Source organism: Gavia stellata, chromosome 1 (assembly GCF_030936135.1).
Source record: "Gavia stellata isolate bGavSte3 chromosome 1, bGavSte3.hap2, whole genome shotgun sequence".
Classification (NCBI taxonomy): Eukaryota; Metazoa; Chordata; class Aves; order Gaviiformes; family Gaviidae; genus Gavia; species Gavia stellata.
In genome coordinates this window covers 94,951,981-94,969,166 of record NC_082594.1, presented here as the reverse complement: position 1 = coordinate 94,969,166, position 17,186 = coordinate 94,951,981, and the positions used below count along the sequence as shown (strand labels likewise).

Genomic DNA, 17,186 nt, shown 5'->3' with positions numbered 1-17,186 from the left:
AAGTTGCTCGCTGCTGAACATTGCATAATGACTCCCTTGCCCTTCTCACTCAGAGCAGACAAGATCCCAATACAGGCCGTATTTTCCTTGCATCCTTCTCCCTCCCTTGGCCTCACAGAAGTGCTTCAAAAGAACAGTGATAACTTCCCTTTGGAAAACGAAACTGGGCTTCTGTTCTCAGTTGTCTTCCTTCACAGAGCTTCACATGACACTTTCATTGCTTTCCTGGTAGCACTGTGCACAAAACCTACAGTTTTTGCCATATCACATAAATCTTTTTACAATTTATATTCTTGGGAAGATTAAATTTAAAGAGAACGATCAATAGCAGGTCTAATGTTGTTGACAGCACGTTCATTCTAATTCATTGAATTCTAACTACAAAAAGGCTATTCCTGGCTTAGAGATCAGTATTGTAATTGCCTGTTTGATTAGCAGTTAAGGACCAGCACTGTTGTACAACATAGTGTGTCTTGCTTACCTAGCTCAAACTAAAGCACAGTGGCTTTAGAGTGGTTCAAAAAGTAGCTTGTGCTGCACAAAGCAACTGGTATTTAAGAAATAGCACACATTAGAGTGCTCAAAAGCACCTTTAGTACCAGCTGGGGGCCTGCAGCCACAAGAATGAACAAATTTGGTACTAACTCAAGAAGTGGAAATTCAAGTGTGCCCTTCAAACAGACAGTGGGAAGTGGCAGTAGTCTAAGACTAGCTTTAAAAAGTAAAATTAGGGCCTACAGCAGCAGCAACCAGCTGGATCAGAGCTGACAGGATGACCATATGAACAGCAGGTCCTGCATTTAAACAATCTCTATACTGCCAACTTCAGACTGATTACAATACAGTTGCCTAGGTATACCTGGCATGTAGACATTAAAGACTTAAAATTAATTATACAGTCACTTTAAACAATTAGCTCCTGTAAAACTGTGCACCAGCATCTGAAATGGACTATTAATCTGATTAAACCTCTGAATTAAGTAAACTAGGAATGCATTAATTCAATACAGACCAGTAAAAAGCTCAAGTTGAAGTAAATCCTTACCAAAGTCTATAGCATGACTAATTTTCAGGCAGTCAGCACTTCACTTTGTTTAAAATGAAGAACCCACAGCCTAGACAGCCTAATCTTGCAAAAGCATTAGGAGTCCTAGTACTAGACAGTAGATGTGCAACATGTTTTCTCCCTTTTTTTTCCTCCTCTTGCTGAAACACTCTCTACAAAGCTGCAATTTGAGTTACTTATTGCTGATAAAAGCACGTGAGAGGAGATCAAACTTTCTGACGCTACAGTGCTTGGCCTATCAGAATCACAACATAGTATATTTTTACCCCAGAGATACTGTTCTTCCATATGAGAGAAACTCTGAGAGGTTCTTCAGAAAAAGTCTGTCACAATAATGCTTCCCATTTACTTTAAATGAATTATGGCAGCTTTACCCTTGTGGCAGAGATGAGCTCCTCATCTCTAATAGTACATAGGGTCACCTTAGCATATTTTGTGATCACTGTACATTGTAGCAAAGATGATGCAATTGACCAGAAAGTTCATGCAACGAGTCTCAGAAATGGAGCTTAAGCATCTCCTTAAGGAATACAGGAATTAATATAAACAGACTTAACAACCATAAATTGGTAATTAGAAATTTTAAAGAGTGATTTGAAATATCAGGGAACCTATTGTGGCATTGTTTTTAAAAGAGTATTTTAACATTTTAAACCTCTTAGTATTGTTTAGGACAAGCAGAATCCCATAAAGTGGCTTACTTTATTTCCACTGCTTTATGTCCAAGACAGCTGAAAACACTGCAAGCTTCTAAATATTCCCAGGAGCATTTACCTTGGCTTTACCTTTGTGTTTGTTAACTTTTCACTGCAAACTGGTCCCTGCAATCTGACAGTAACCTGACAGTGGTCATTCTTCCTCCTGACACATAGGTAATTTTTTTAAGGTATAGTTTAGTTGGAAAGATTCTACTATTAATGCATTACCACCTTTCTTACCCTAGATCATGCTTCCTGCTGAAGTGCTGGGTTACTGTCTTCCATATTAAGTTATCTCAAAACAGTCAAAGACATTTAAAACAACATATAGACTATCACGTAATAGTTTACTTAAACGTTAGGGTTCACGCCTATCAAATGCGATGATAGAGCTGTATTTTAATTGTTTTCATAACAAAGTTGTACAGCTTCAACAGGTAGATTTGATTCTTATCAAAACACTTTAAGTGTGTTACAGAATGTTCAATACTTAGACTACACATTCTTGTCAGAGAAACTGGCAGTGCAATTCTTCCTTTCTATCTATTAAAGTTAATCTGGGTGATTAAGATCAAGTGCCATTAAAAGTAATTTCAAATGATTGTAAAATATACTAAACTGGATTTCCTGGTCTTGGGCAAAGCTGCAGTATGTTACTCAATTCAACAGGAACCATTGTCCAGGATCTCCAAGACATGAATAACTTCAACCCCTCCAAATCTGACATTCACAGTAAACGAGACAAATTAATTCAATGAGCAGGTCTTTTCTGGAAGTGGAACAGATTTCTCCTAACAGGAAAAGTCAAGAACATTAGAGAACAAGATGAAAAAAGTAGTTTTCATCCACATTGCTGTAGTCTGGAAGAATTCCTTTCACCACAAGAGCAAATGAGTTTCTAAAAAGTAGGTAGTTCTAAAAAAGATTCAAGCCAGAGATTAACCACTTGTTTTAACTACACTCACTATTTGGTTTAGGAAAATTAATACACAGAAGGCAATCTTCCATCATTTGCTTTTGAAAAACAGTTAAAACTAAACTGTTACAGAGTTAGGCCCACTGTCACATATATGAGGCTGCTGGCACCTACTCTGTTCAGCTGAACCAATACTAAGTAGAAGTAGCCACACCTATGAAGCCACAAAGAATAAACGCATTCCAGAACAACTGTTCTTTCTTTTATTGAATGGTTGAAGCAGGACTATAATCCAAGTATATTTAAATCAAGTGTTGGTCCACTCTTATCATCAAGAAGAATTGATTTAGGTTTTTTTATAACAACATCAACACAAATGGAAGGAATATGAAGCATCATAATAGGAACTTTCAACTGTACGTGACGTTAGACCATGATGAGACTGGTGCTACTTCAATAGTCATAGATTCTCCACTGTATAGACCAGCCACACTAGTGTTATTTACGTCCAAATCATCAAAGTTCTAGGTAAAGGATCCTTCTGTCTACAGCTTGCATCCGAGCCATCAACATAAGATCGAAATGCCATTTGTGCCACTAGAATCGTAATCTTGTAGAAATATTTCTATATTTAGTATTTTACTAAAGAATAATTACTATCCTCTCTGAAGTTACATATAGCCATTATAAATATTTACATCAAACATTTACAACTGGTTCATAATATACAACACAACAATTTAGCTACAATTTCTAATCTTCCAGTGTAAAAGTTTCAAACAACATGTTGCTATCATAATTTCAATTTATCTGTTTTGCACGCAGTCACAGGCAGTACAGGGCATTTCAAAAACTCGTGTTACATAAGAAAAAGGGAATTAGGTTACTTTAATAACAATTAGTTTAGGGTTTGTTTTGTTTTTTTTTTTTAACAAGCAGATTTCAATTTCTAACTCCCATCTGGTGCTACTACTAACATTTAAAATAGGCGTGAGAGGGAAAAAAATACTTAGAAATAAATACACCTTTTAAAAAAATTCCACAATTAACCCATGTCAGAATGTTTGTTTTCCACACAGTTTAAAGGAGACCTTACTCTTCATCATTGCCTTGCACTGAAATACAGCGTAGTTCAATCCATTCTTATTTTCTGATTTGTCATCCTATAAATAATGCTGTCATACCCAGGATCCATGTTCCAAAGGTTGTAGGAGATAACTATCACAGCTAAAGCAAGACCTATCATCATCCACAGAATAATGTTGAAGATTACAGAGTAGTTGTAGTTATAGGGATAGGCGAGGTTATATGGATTTTCTGTTTCGCTCTGTAATAAAGAAAATAAATGTATTAAAGTTAACTTGCATACAAAACACATTCTGACTACATCGAAAATCTGAGCAACCTGAATAGGAGAGGTGCATTTTTGTCTAGACAATTCTGATGCTAGGGCACAAAATGCAAAAGTGATCATGTGACAGACATTAATGGAATCCAAAGGAATGAGCTGACAGGAGCCACATGAAATTCAATGATGATGAACCCAAAGTCCTGCACCTGGGAGAGAATTACCCCACGTGACAGCACAGGCTTGGGACTGACCAGCTGGGCAGCAGCTCTGCAGAGAGGGACCTGGAGGTCCTGGTGGACAAGGTGAACAGGAGTCAGCAGTGTGCCCCTGCAGTGATGAAGGGCAACTGCATCCTAGGCTGCATTTGAAGTGTAGGCAGCAAGTCAAGGATAACAATTTTTTCCCCCCCCCACCTGGGAGACAGGACTCACATGCACTACTGTACTGGGGAGAAAAGAGCAGAAATGCAAATTCTAACAAGACATAAAGGAAAAAGTTTCCACAGTGAAAGTGGTTAAGACTTTGGAACAAGCTGTCCAGAGAGGTTCTGGGACTTCCAGCTATGGACTTTCCAAGAATTTGGGTGGAGAAGGACCTGAGCAGCCTGATCTAACTCCTAAATTAAGCCTGCTTTGAGCAGAAGGTTGGCCTAGATGACCTCCACAGGCCCTCTCTTCAACCTAAAGTACTGTATGATTAAGCGAAGATCAAGGCAGGTAAGCTGACCTCTTTGCACCCATGCCTAAATCATAGTCAGTATTCTAGTCCTTAAAAAAAAAGTTACGCTGAAGTGAAGAAGTGATGCAGTTTAGATCACTTTTAATAAATGAAATATAGAAAAATGTGCATCTACTACCTGTGAAGACTGGAGAATGGAGCGAGTCTTCCTTGTGAGGGGAGAATTAAATGTCTTTACAGCCACCACTTCTACTACTGCATTCCCACTATACAAATTAAACATCTCATCTGCAAACTGGAAAAGCAAAAGTGATTTAATTTAAAACCTACACTGTAGCCAGGAATTAAGGAGAGTTTTGTTAGCAAGAGGTACTAAGCCATAAGATGTCAGCTTCAGGAATAAGAAGCTTATGGAAAGTCATAAAAATTTTAGAATTCCACCACAAAAGCACCAACTTTCACCTGGTTTACAACATCTCTTTAAAACCCCTCAACCACTGTTCAGCAGACTGTAGCTTATGACTGCTTTTGGGCTGAAACTCATTCTTTCATCCCTTTTACAAAAGGCCCATCACCATATTGTTTCCCAATTGTATGTCTGTCAGTTTCAGCAAAATATTTAGGTTCTCAACCTTCCACTGCGAAATTATGAACCTGAATATTCTCATCTGGTCCAAAGACTAATATGTCTAGTATTTAAGTATATTTGCTTAACTGCAAAGAGGCTGAAGAGTAATGTTTAGAGAAAACAGTTATTTGGCTTAGCAAATTAATGCTTTTACACTTTTCCATCATGCTTTTAAAACTCTCAGAAGTGACTGGTCTTAATAAAGATTTTATCTAATGATTACGTAAGACCTGCTAAAGAATTACTTTCTTGAGCACTTTGATAGATGAACAGCAGTTATTTTAGAGTTTTGGAAATTTAGATATATACAGCTTTGTGGCTAAGGGGAACTAAGCACTGTACCCTGCGATAAAGATATTTCCACATTTCTGAGAGACAGTTTTTAAGACACATACTGGTCATTTTAAATGCAAGATACTTATTTAGGAAAAACAAACATATCGAGTCGTGTTGATATATGGTTTCAACATATTCCTACTCCTTTATGCAAAATATCTAACACATTGTAGAATCACGTCAACACTTTCCACAGAGTGACAAATTGTAACATTCGATTTTATAACTGAACAACTGCATTTTAAAAACCAAGCATCAGTCAAGCCATCACTAATGAAGTGACAATTCAAAGCAGAAGGTAGTCAATAAGCGAACTCCCTTGTAGTTAACACAAAAAAAAAATATTTCCTTAGTATTCCCATGAGTTTTGTCCATTAGGTAGGAAGTATACCTTTTGCAAAGAATCTACAAGAATTTGAGAAGCGTCCTTGAACTGCTGAGAGTCTTCCCCATATCGTTTTCCAACCTCTTCCAAACCAGCCAGTTCCAGAGAATACAGGTCTGGAGAGTGATCTTTGGCTAAGTGCTTGTGTCGAGACAGCTTTGGAACACCATTGAGGGCAGAAAGAAATTAATTCATACACAGGTTACTTTAAAAACACATTTCATAAAATTAGTTTGCTGGGACTAATCTAGCCTCACTTTCCACAGTCATATTCCATATCAATTAGGAAGTGGAATTTCTTGCCAACTTAACTAGAAGATGTCCACTACTGTTTCTTTTCTTATACTACAGAAGAAAGCAGATGATCATCATGTAGCATCTATTCCTAACACGATGGTATAAACATGTAATATAGAGGTCTACTAAAAGAAACATTATTCACATCAGAATCCTTGTTCTGTAATTGCCGTAAAAATAAAACTTGGAGGAAAAAAACATAACTACAATACTTGGATACCACTATTCCCTCCACTGAAACTGGCCCTTGCAAAACTGAGTAGGCTGCAACTTCTACTTTCGTACATGGGCAACAGCACAGTAGTTTCCTTAAGCAGTATTATCCCATTGTCATAAAATCCAACCAATATACTCCAAATTATCTCAAAGGAGAGTAGTGATATTCTTGCACTTCTACAGGTGTGAAGCTGCAGCACTGACATTTGCCTGCACAAGAGAACAGTCTCTGAAAGCAAGGAATTTAATCTGTTCCTATCTTTCCATCTACTTTAACTACAGCATTTCTAGTCTGCAAGACAAAACCAAGTTGTTCTACCTAATTTTCTCAAGACCCCCATTTCTCTCCACCAGCCCTTCACCTAATGCGAACTTCCGAGTTTTTCATGACTGTTTCTTTCACTTCAAATAGCTAAGGGCTGCAGCTTAAAGGAGAAAAAAAAAGAACCACCACAAAACCAAAAACCACAAAAGAAACCCTAAGCCGCAGCAACAAGACAGCAGCTTCTTAGTAAAAAGATTGTAAGAATTTTTTTTGCTTAAAAAGATCAGAATTAAAATCTCACCCCTCCATTGAAACATATCTATCACCACCACTATTCACACTACAAAAGTCACTACAGTCTTTTCAGATAAAATCTTATGGTGATATTTTGAAGTAAAATGGTGGACAGGGCAAAGAATGTGTTCTTAACTACCATTATACTTCTCAAGTAAGAAAACAAGGAAAGCCACAGCAAATCCTTCATTGAGTACTTCCTGTGTCTTTGGTAAGGAGAAATAGCGGCTCAGAATTCTCCACGTTGTCTCCAAACACAATACAAAAGAAACTACAGATGATTAAGGTTCTCATTTTCTTCCATCAGTGGCAGGGCTGATACAAATAGCTTGAGAATGCATTATTTAAACTGATGCAACCAACTGATGACACACTTGAATATATATCACTGGTTGCCAAGTATCCTGGCTACGGCTTCTCCACCTCTAAATGAGGTCTCTGAAGTTTGTGACATAAAATGGGGAAAGTGTTTAAAAAAAAAATCTTACCAGGCTTGCAATATCATGTAGGACTTGTAGTTCTGACAGAAAAAGCAAGTCAACCTGGGGGAAGAGGCAGAAAAAAAGAGACAGGTACTTCCTTTGATGAAACCAAAGTTAGGTAGATCTCATTTTGTTGCAAGGCTCAGTATTTTGTAACAGGTTATGTCTGTTACAGCATCTGAACATGCTAGCAGGAAACTACTCTTTCAATAAAGTTACTTAAAAAAAGAACTTAAAACTTAGTTCTTAGAATTCAGTCAGAAAAAATTAGAGTAGGGTCTCCTAGGCAAAGCAAGGCGGGGAGGGGCGCGGGGGACAGGGAAGGAAAAGCACAAGCTAACCAAGAATATTAGAAAAAATAGTGACAGTTCCCACTGATTACAGTTTTTTACCTCATTGTTTCTGCTGAGGGAGTTGAGAGGAAGGGAGCTGAGAATGGAGTTATCCTGGAATAAGCGGTTTCGCAGTTGGCGTAGTGTGACAGAAAGATCTTCAAATACAGAGTTTGCCTTGCCCACCATGTACACTCTCTGCGTAGATAGCCATTGTTTAATAACAATACGGGTTAGTTTTTAGTTTTTCCAGTCACACATTAATAATCAATCATACCTGCAATCTCTCTCCAATGCAAAATACTTCATATCATCAATTGGTTTTGCTCCAGCCACACAAGTGGAAGGAGGTTTACTATTTAGAACATCTGGAATCAGAAGTGAAGCAATACTCACTTCCTCACTGGGGGCCAGCTGCAAGACCACAGGAGTTTCCTCAGAGAACAAAGTGTGAATAGCATTCGCAACACTGTCAAGACTGAAAGGAACAGCCTGGAAGACAATGTCTAATTAGAATTTTGGGTAAAACAGGGCCTAAGAATATAAAAGGAGATAATTTGCTTAACTACAGAAGTCTGTAAAAACAGGACAACCTCTTTTTGAGCAAAGAGTATGAATACTTCCGAAGTGATAATAACAAACAATAGGACCCAACATGCAAAACAAAACATCAACTGTGTATCTATGAATAGACAATTTATTTGTATATATGGCAGACACAATATGTTTTTAAGAACTCCAAGCAGCCATGACTGTATAACTAAGAGGCTTACTTAAGCTAAGAGTATAGCCTTGTTTATCAGTAAAGCAAGACCAACAAAGATAGAAGCAATACAAAAGGGGAAACCAATCTTAGTGCAAATGGGAAATTATGAACCACAGAAAACTGATGAATGAAAATATACCAGTAGAAAGACCAACTGCTGAAAACACCAAAGAAAAGAGACATATAAAAAATTATTAAGAATAAAAGAAATCCTAGCATGGTATAGTGCCATTACCGGCAAGATAATAAAATCATTAGTTTTCCTGAACGCTTATGTCTGGGTTTCGTCTAAAAAGAAACAGAGTGGCACATTTCCATTCACTAGTTGAAGAGCATAAAAATATTTTTTCTAAGAAATTTCAGTAAGTCTGTAAGCTAGGATAATTTGTACCCTGTGGTCCTGAACATGGACTCAGTGATGATCATTTGAAACTATTCTTGAATATTGGAGAACCAGTAGTTTGACAGCATACATTCAGGGCAGCTTATTTGAAGCCATGGCAGCAGTTAACTGAAACAATTAAAGCTTCGGAATATTAATTCTCATTAATGGGAAATAAAGAAAATATGCATTATGTACACATCGGAACTTTGATAAAGTTACAAGTGCTAAAGTTACAAGTTACAAGTGAAGACTTTTTCAAGTGTATTTAAGGTTTCCACAAGTTAGCAATGCCTACGCAGTCAGATGCAGACAATCCTAAATCAGTTTTGGTCCAGATACCATTTCAGCAATGCCAGCATGTAACTGTGCCTGAAGTAGTGAGCGGTGCTTGAAAGCTGATGTGAAAGCAGATCTGTGTTAAGCTGAATTTGACCTGAGTTCAATGTAAAGCCACATAACATTCCAATTAAACGCTGATATTTTAAAATAGATTAAAAGACTGCCTGATAGCTGTGAAAGTAATTTCACAGGGAAATCATCACCTCATCTTGGGGTGTGCAATAGGGTGTCAATATTAAACAAAACACTATTCAACATTGTCACTGATTATTCCACAGTTTGACTGAAATAATAAAATAGTTCTTAACAGGACCACAGCAGTCGCACAGAGCCAAAATGCATGGTAAACTGGTGCAAAACAAAGTTTTCCAAGATAGGCAGAAGCAGGATTAACTAACTAGAAATAACCTGAAAAACAACTTATTTGAAAAAGGTTTGTGGGTTCATGCTGGACAAACAACAGCTCAACATGAAGAACTGGTGCAATACTGCAGCAAAGTGGATTAAAGCCATCAATGTATTTTTAAAGGAGAAGTGAGTAGACACTGTACAGTTACCAATATTTTGTAAGTTACTGTGTTCCCGTTAAGATGTGTGTGTACAAAATCATATGACAGGAGAAGAAGCAATAGACATAAATTTAAAAACAGGAAATTCTGTCTGAACACAAGAAAACAGTGTTTTACTGTAAGGGGGGTCAAATACTGGCACAGGTTGCCCAGAGAGGTTATAGAGTCTCCATCTGTGGAGATATTCAAAACCTGACTGGACACAGTCCTGGACAGCATGCTCTAGCTGACCCTGCTTGATCAGGGGGTTGGACTAGATGATTTCAAGAGGTCCCTTCCAACCCAAATGATTCTGTGATGCTGTGACAAGTGTGAGAAGAGAGTCTCAGCAAAGACAGACAGTGACAGGTAATTGTAATGTGTTTGTTATTTTCTTTTTGATACAGTATAATCGAATTTGATCTCAAAGTGCTATATTCACAGTCAAGTACTTGAGGAAAACTCAAAGACTGCTTAGAAGGCGATACAGTACATCAAAGAATCAACATCATATAAAATGCTACTATACACACTCAGCTGAAGCAAAAAAGTAAAAAGTTAATAATTCTGACTACGAATCAATAAACTAACATGGAAAGCAGTGGATTCTCTGCCTCTTGGTACAAACATATTAAAACTAGATGCCTTTCAAGAACATGCTTTGGTCAAACAAGTTACTGAAGTCCACACAGGAAGCCCGGAGTGATCTTAAAGACCTCTCACCTTGTACAGGAGTCTGACTGGATTGTTCATCTATACAGCCTGATCCATCATTCTAGAGGGTATGTGAACTTCAAGTGAAGTAAGTGAACGCCAAGGACTGCAGTAGGGAGTCACGTACTTCTCATTAGATCACAACAGTCACAAAACTCACACAACAGTTCCAAATGTACATACTTACATTCTCAATAGGGTAAGAAATCCTTTTCACAGGCAATGCCAGTTTGTCTACTCCTTTCACTGTTACCAGCACAGTAGCTCGTGGTCTGTGAAACAGATCACCCACTGCAAGCCCAGGCCAGGAAAGGTCCTATTACAAAATAGTAAGAAAACTTGTATTTCACAGGGAGAAAAAAAGAGAAGCCCTCCCCCACCATTACAGTAAGATATCTTACTATCTTGTTAATATCTCTGTGCAGGAGAGCCTATTGGAAATTTCATGGGGAAGTAAATTAACGCTAGAATGCTTTCATCTTGAATAATGCTGTCTCAAGTTAACCATGAAGAAACTGTTAGTTTAAAAGCTGCCAGTAACTTCATAGCAAAGTCTACACTGAGAAAGTATTATACATATTAGATATATCAAGAGTTATTTCCCATAATTAAATTAGAAATATCATAGTCTGTATTTAACAAGTGAAGGATGAATAAAAAAACCCCACACACACCAAACCCTTTTGCAAAACACCATAGAAACAGGTTTATGCACATTAAAACACTAATATGTTGATATTTTCAGTACCAGAAAGAAACAGGGAGAAAAAAGGGAGGGCAGTATCAATCATACCAACAGGCTACTAATCTAAAACTTACAAATTTCCACAGAAACATAAAAAGATTCCTACAATTATCTATCGGTAAGAGTACAGTGAAGGCTACGTGGCTGGTTTATTCAGGCACAAAATACAAATTCATCTATTTGGAATGAACTCCATTTCTCCATTTGTGTAAAAGACATAACTGCTTGTTTAAAGTTTTATGAAACCAGTTTATTTGGATTTTAGAATTAAATGTCATTGACATTATGATCTGTATCACCTCAAAGAAACAACAGGAAAACCTTTTAAAGCATCATCAGGGACAAAAAGGGGGTTCAGTTTTATCTTGCCTTAACAGGGGAGGAATATTGAATTATTGTTTTTGAGAATCACCAATGTAACGCAGTAAGAATTCTAAATTCTCTAGAGTGCACCTACTGCACTGTCAGTTTATGTTCCTAGACTACAGCCTTGATGTAAACTGCAAAATGAGTGTTTGGGCCCTGCAGTATTCCCCATACCAGGGTTGGAAGCTGCCTACACGGTGATCTCTGCCTTAGTGACAATGCTGATAACTTTCAGTTTCAGGGCTTAACTGAGTAGAGTCATTTAAACACTTCTTCCCTGCCTACTTCTAGGATTTGAGATAATCCTAATAGAGAACTATTTCTAAAGGATGCTATGGACCCATCACAGCAAATGAATTCCAAGCTTTGGCAAAGGCACAGAGTGAGTACTGAAACACTTTTTCCACGATAACTGTGTCATACCTCTGGATGACCAGTATGCCAGAAGTCAAGTGTTCAAAAAGGGCCAAACCCCACTGTTTGCTGTGTGTCTTTACATGCAATGCACACAGTACCATCTGCTGCATTGTTTTTTCTTGATAAAATAAGGAAAATATACTTCTTATGAATACTATTCATAAGAGTTTGTTACTAGTTTAGTGACAAAAAAGCATAATTAATTGACAGCAAGATGTTTTCAGGCAAATTCCAAAACACAGACTAAACAGACCTGCATTCAAACCAGACTTATCAGACCTCTTGCTCAGCTGCAGTATGGAAGAAATAAGAACCGGCCTCCCTCACCAGCATTGTGAAGAATATCCCAGCTTGTAGCTTTGAGTATCTGGCCGCACAAAGACCCTGCTAGAGATGCCTGGCTATTAAGCCTTCCTGTACCGCTTCAATAGCCACTCATCCCTGCTGAAGCTCGGCAAAAAATTCAGTAAGCAAGATGGAATTAATCCAAGGGCTCCTACTCATGTGCCCCACTTTAAACATCACTAAAGCTATGTTCAAAAACCTAATTTGGGAAACACTACCAGAAATCAGGTTTTCAAGTCTTTGGATTACTTCCTAACTATTCAGTTTATTTGTTCTTATTAACTATGCTCAGCAGACAAGCTTGCTGACCTCACAAAATGCCTGCCTAGCCAAACCATTCTCACAATCTTCAGAGTACCCAAGAGCAGAGCCCTACAGATACAGCTCGCAGGGAAGAAGTGACAGTGGTTTCCACAGATTCTCAGTACGTGACTACGGATGGGGGGGATACAGCATGTAGCTGGGTCTCAGAGGAACTGAAGAACATCACAGTAGAGACTCCACAGGCTTGCTTCCTTCTGTAGCTGATGATTCAAATTAGCCGGCTAGCACAGCCTTTTACTGCTCATATGACTGATATAGCTCTATGCTTGGAAACCACACTTTGACAAGTCATGCATTCCGCAAGATGAACAGGATGATATTTTATATATTCCAGCACATGACAGGAAGATTTGCATGTTAAGTGAGCAGGTCTGTAGTTTTAGAGGCATTTCAAAATCAAGACCTGAAACATACATCTTCAACAGAAAACCCCATGGATAATGCAGCTACATCTGGGATCCGCTCGCCAGGAATAGGCCAGCTTCCATCTCGAAAAACAACTGACTGAGGTGATCGTAAGACGCTAAATTCATCACCACATACACCTAAAAACAAAACACAGAAAAAGAACGTATTAGAGCTTAGTAAGATTCCTTATTCCTCCCTCTCATACCTATCAATTTATGTAACACAAGTAATGAGAACCAATCATTTTAATGCTCTGGAATACATAATAAGGTTTCTACACAGTGACGACTAAGGATGGACAAATCCACATTAACAAAAGCAAGACAATTATTCAAGCAACAGCACAGTATACTTCTGCATACTCACTAAGCAGGTTGAGAGCAGTGTTGCAGCTCAGATCTGGTAAAGCTAACTCTCAGTAGAGCCAAGCAGACTCCAAAATCCTGTTAGCCCACAAGAAGCTATGCACCAACACGGCTCTGTTTGCTTCCAGGACTGCTTAGCATAACATCTCTTTTCACACACACAACAGCCCGAGCCACTGAACCCAGAGCCAGGAGGATCAGCAGAGTCAGTGCTGGCTTAAACACAGCACTGCCAGGAACCATCTGGCTTCTGCAGAACAGCTCCAGTGTCTCTGCTCTGCCTTCCCAACCACATGACTTTGTGAGACATTTTTCTTCCTCAGATGCAGTACTGGACCTAAGCTCATTGTGTGAAGCCACAATCTGCAATACTTCTCATACTGGGTTTTCACTTATTTGCGATCCCCCCTTCCCTCTTTTCCCCGTTACCTTGAATAGCAAAGTTGACTAAAAGCATTATTTCTAATCTGTATTATGATGACAGAAATTTATTGTGTAATAAAGTCAGACAGGACTCCATGAAATAAGAGATGGGCTTATTTCAGTCTAGCTTCCTATTTTAAAGTCACTTAAGCACAACTACAATACTGTATACACAAATATTTATCTAAATACATTTTAAAACATATTTGGTGCATAAGCAGTAACATGCACAATGCGAAACTTCAGACGTATCTCCCCCCAATGAGCAATCTGTGTATGTTTCTACCAGAAAACTAATCTGATACAAGACTCGAGAAAAATCAAGTAGGAGAACAATAAACATTTGCAGACCATCTAGGTTTAAGTTCTAATTATATAATCAGTCTGACTACATACTCCAGAATTACCTTAATAAGATAACCTTCAAAACAAAAAAAGAAAATGGAAGTATTTATTCATATGATCACTGAAAATTAGTTACCAATCCAAGCAGCCATATAAAATAGTTTTCCAGGGCATCTGCAAATCTAAAGGCTATTTACAAAAGTAATGCAATAGTAAACTGATGTGTTGTGCAATTATAGTCTGCCCTAACATTAATTTAACCAATCTGACCTTGAAGATGCTGTTTTAAAGCCTGGATCATGACCATGCATACAAATGTTGACAGTAAATCTGAGCTATATTATGATAAACATACCACAGGAACAAAGTACTGCGATGCTGGTCAGGGAAGAGTGGCAAAAGGAAGGAAACAGGCCAAACCAACAGATGTATACGGAGCAGATTCAAGCATTTTTTGTTTTAAATTGGTATATGTTCATTGGACGGCCTGCTATCAATTTTAATGGTGTATCAACCCGTATTTGTAAGAACAGAAATGTTTCCAGACCAATTTGCTTCAGAAGGAATTTACAAAATTGCTACAAACATTTTTGCTCAGTCTGTAGGATTTCACAGGTCTCTCATTTTCCACAAAGCTATAACACAGGCACACACGTTTTTCAGGACAAAGTGGCTTACTTGGGACAAGGCTGTGTAGGTGGATAAAATTAAGAGCGTTACCCTTTTTAACCAAATTTGCCTTGCTAGTCTTGTTCAAGGTCTTAACGAGCAAAACTGAGTTTGAACTTGGGAATACAAGCCTTCTCCTCAGACACGCTGTAATTGCTTGACCATGATACCACAACTGGGCCACATACTCAGTGAAGTTCTGAGATGCAATTCATCCTGCATACTGTTATCCACCCACCTACACAAAACTTAATCAAACCTCGACCTTACCAAAGTTGTACCTCAGGAGAACTTCGGCTCTGAAAAGCCTTTGTGAACCTGGACTGAAAAACTAATGTATACTGAGTGGAAACTATTTACAGGGCCTGGAAGCCCTACTTGCAGATCACAAGCCTGACTCACAACGAATGGCATAAAGCCTCCAGCGATCACAAAAGCAGCTCGGCAGAACATGAAAACTCGTACAAGGTAACAAAACGATGTGTATCTGTGAACGCTCCACGCGGCCCTTTGCTAGGAACGGAGAGGGAGGTCTCCTAGCAGAGTCTCCAGAGGAGCTGGGGTGGGTGGGAAGAAGCGGGGCAGGGAGCGGCCGTCGCTACCCAAGGGAGAGCCCTCCGCTCCCACCCGAGCTGTCCCGCAGCTGGTGGGCACACAGACACACCCGCACACACCAAGCGCTGCCCGCGGGGGGCAGAAGCCCCGGGGCTGTCGCGGGGGGGTGCTGGGGCCAGGCGGGGCTCGCTCTCCGAGGGTGCGCCAGGCGCCCCAGCGCCCGCCCAGGGCCGCGCGTTCCCCGCGCTCCCCGGGTCACGCCCCCGCCCCGCAAGGCTCGCGCACCTCCCTCCTCCCCCACCCCCCGGCTCGCGCCCCTCCTTCCCCCTCCCCAATCGCTCGCGCGCCCCGTTCCCACCGTTGCGGCCGGGCTCGCTGAGGCGCGCGGCCGCCCCTTCCCCCGCAACGTCCCTCCGCAGCGGCTACGCAGCCCTCCCCGCCCCTCGCGGCAGCTGGCCAGGCCAGCGCTCCCCTACGCTGGCTCAACCCCACTCGCTCACCGGCGAGACAAGCCGATGTCACCAGCACCGCCACCTCCAGGGCCCAGGGAGACCCGCCGCGCCGCCCCATGTCCGCCGCGGAGCCGGCCGCCGCGCTCCGACACACCGCTGCGAAGACGCCGGGCCGCACCGTCGGACAGAGAACGCCGAGCGCCCCGCCCACTAGGAAGTGCTGACGGACAACGACCAACGGCCAATCTGCAGGTGAGATTCAGGGCGGCTGGGCGGGACTCTGCCGGAGTGACTGACGGAACTGACCATTCGCCAGTGAAATCCACCCCCACCCTGTCACGGGGCTGACAGACCAGCTGAGACCCTCTTCGTCCGGGGGCGGAGTCTTAACTTGAGTGGCGTTTCCACTTGGCCAATCAGATCGTGAGAGATGTCTGCACCGTTTTCCTCCCCTCACCGTAAACTCAGATGGAAGCGGTGAGGAGGCGGAGCCTCGCCGGAATGAGTTGACGGCCGATTCGGCCAATCGGAGTGCGATAAATCGGGGCCTTGCCCCTCCCCCCGATGGCGTTCGACGGAGGCGGGGCTGGATCGGGTAGCCTCAGCGTGAGGGGCGGGAAGGAGCTCTGATTGACAGTTAAATGCACCATTCAGAGAGCAAGGGCGCTTGCTCAACCCGCTTCTCGGCCGTGTCGCGCGGGGTCTTTTGGCTGTGAGGCCTCGGCCGTGAGGGAGGGCTTTGGCCCTCTCCTTCAGCGGCTGCGGCAGCGCTGGGTGTCCCAGTTCGTCCCCTGTGCCCCTTCGGCAGTGCACCTGGTGTACCTGAGGTGGCACAGAGGGGAGGACAAGCATCCATGTTAAGGGTGGCTAGTCCCTCTAGTGAGGGGGCTTGTTTCTGGGGGGGAAGGGTGGCATCTGTTGGTTTTCTTGTTTCTCACTTCAATGGGGTTTGGAATAATGGAAAAAAAAAATCAGTTTATGTGTTTATGCCTGTCACTTACCTCAGCAGTTCACCCCCAAAAGGCACACAGAGGAGCTGAGTCAGAGTTGGGCACCTCCATATAGTTTGTGGTCTG

The 17,186-nt window shown here is 40.8% G+C and overlaps 1 protein-coding gene across 2 annotated transcripts; it reads right to left on the bottom strand.

Annotated features, from left to right (window-relative positions):
• Positions 1-2,907: 2,907 nt before the first annotated feature.
• ATP6AP2 (ATPase H+ transporting accessory protein 2) lies at positions 2,908-16,229 on the bottom strand. 2 transcript variants are annotated; one of them, XM_059819857.1, is made up of 9 exons: positions 16,159-16,229; positions 13,308-13,438; positions 10,884-11,012; positions 8,341-8,436; positions 8,005-8,142; positions 7,619-7,672; positions 6,065-6,214; positions 4,885-5,004; positions 2,908-4,007 (listed from the first exon to the last, which is right to left on the bottom strand). In XM_059819857.1, the coding sequence occupies exons 1-9, from the start codon at positions 16,226-16,228 to the stop codon at positions 3,813-3,815; spliced, it is 1,083 nt and encodes a 360-aa protein (XP_059675840.1). In that variant the 5' UTR covers position 16,229; the 3' UTR covers positions 2,908-3,812. The 2 variants fall into 2 exon arrangements, with proteins under 2 accessions (XP_059675840.1, XP_059675830.1); XM_059819847.1 differs by having other exon boundaries at positions 4,888-5,004.
• Positions 16,230-17,186: the final 957 nt, after the last annotated feature.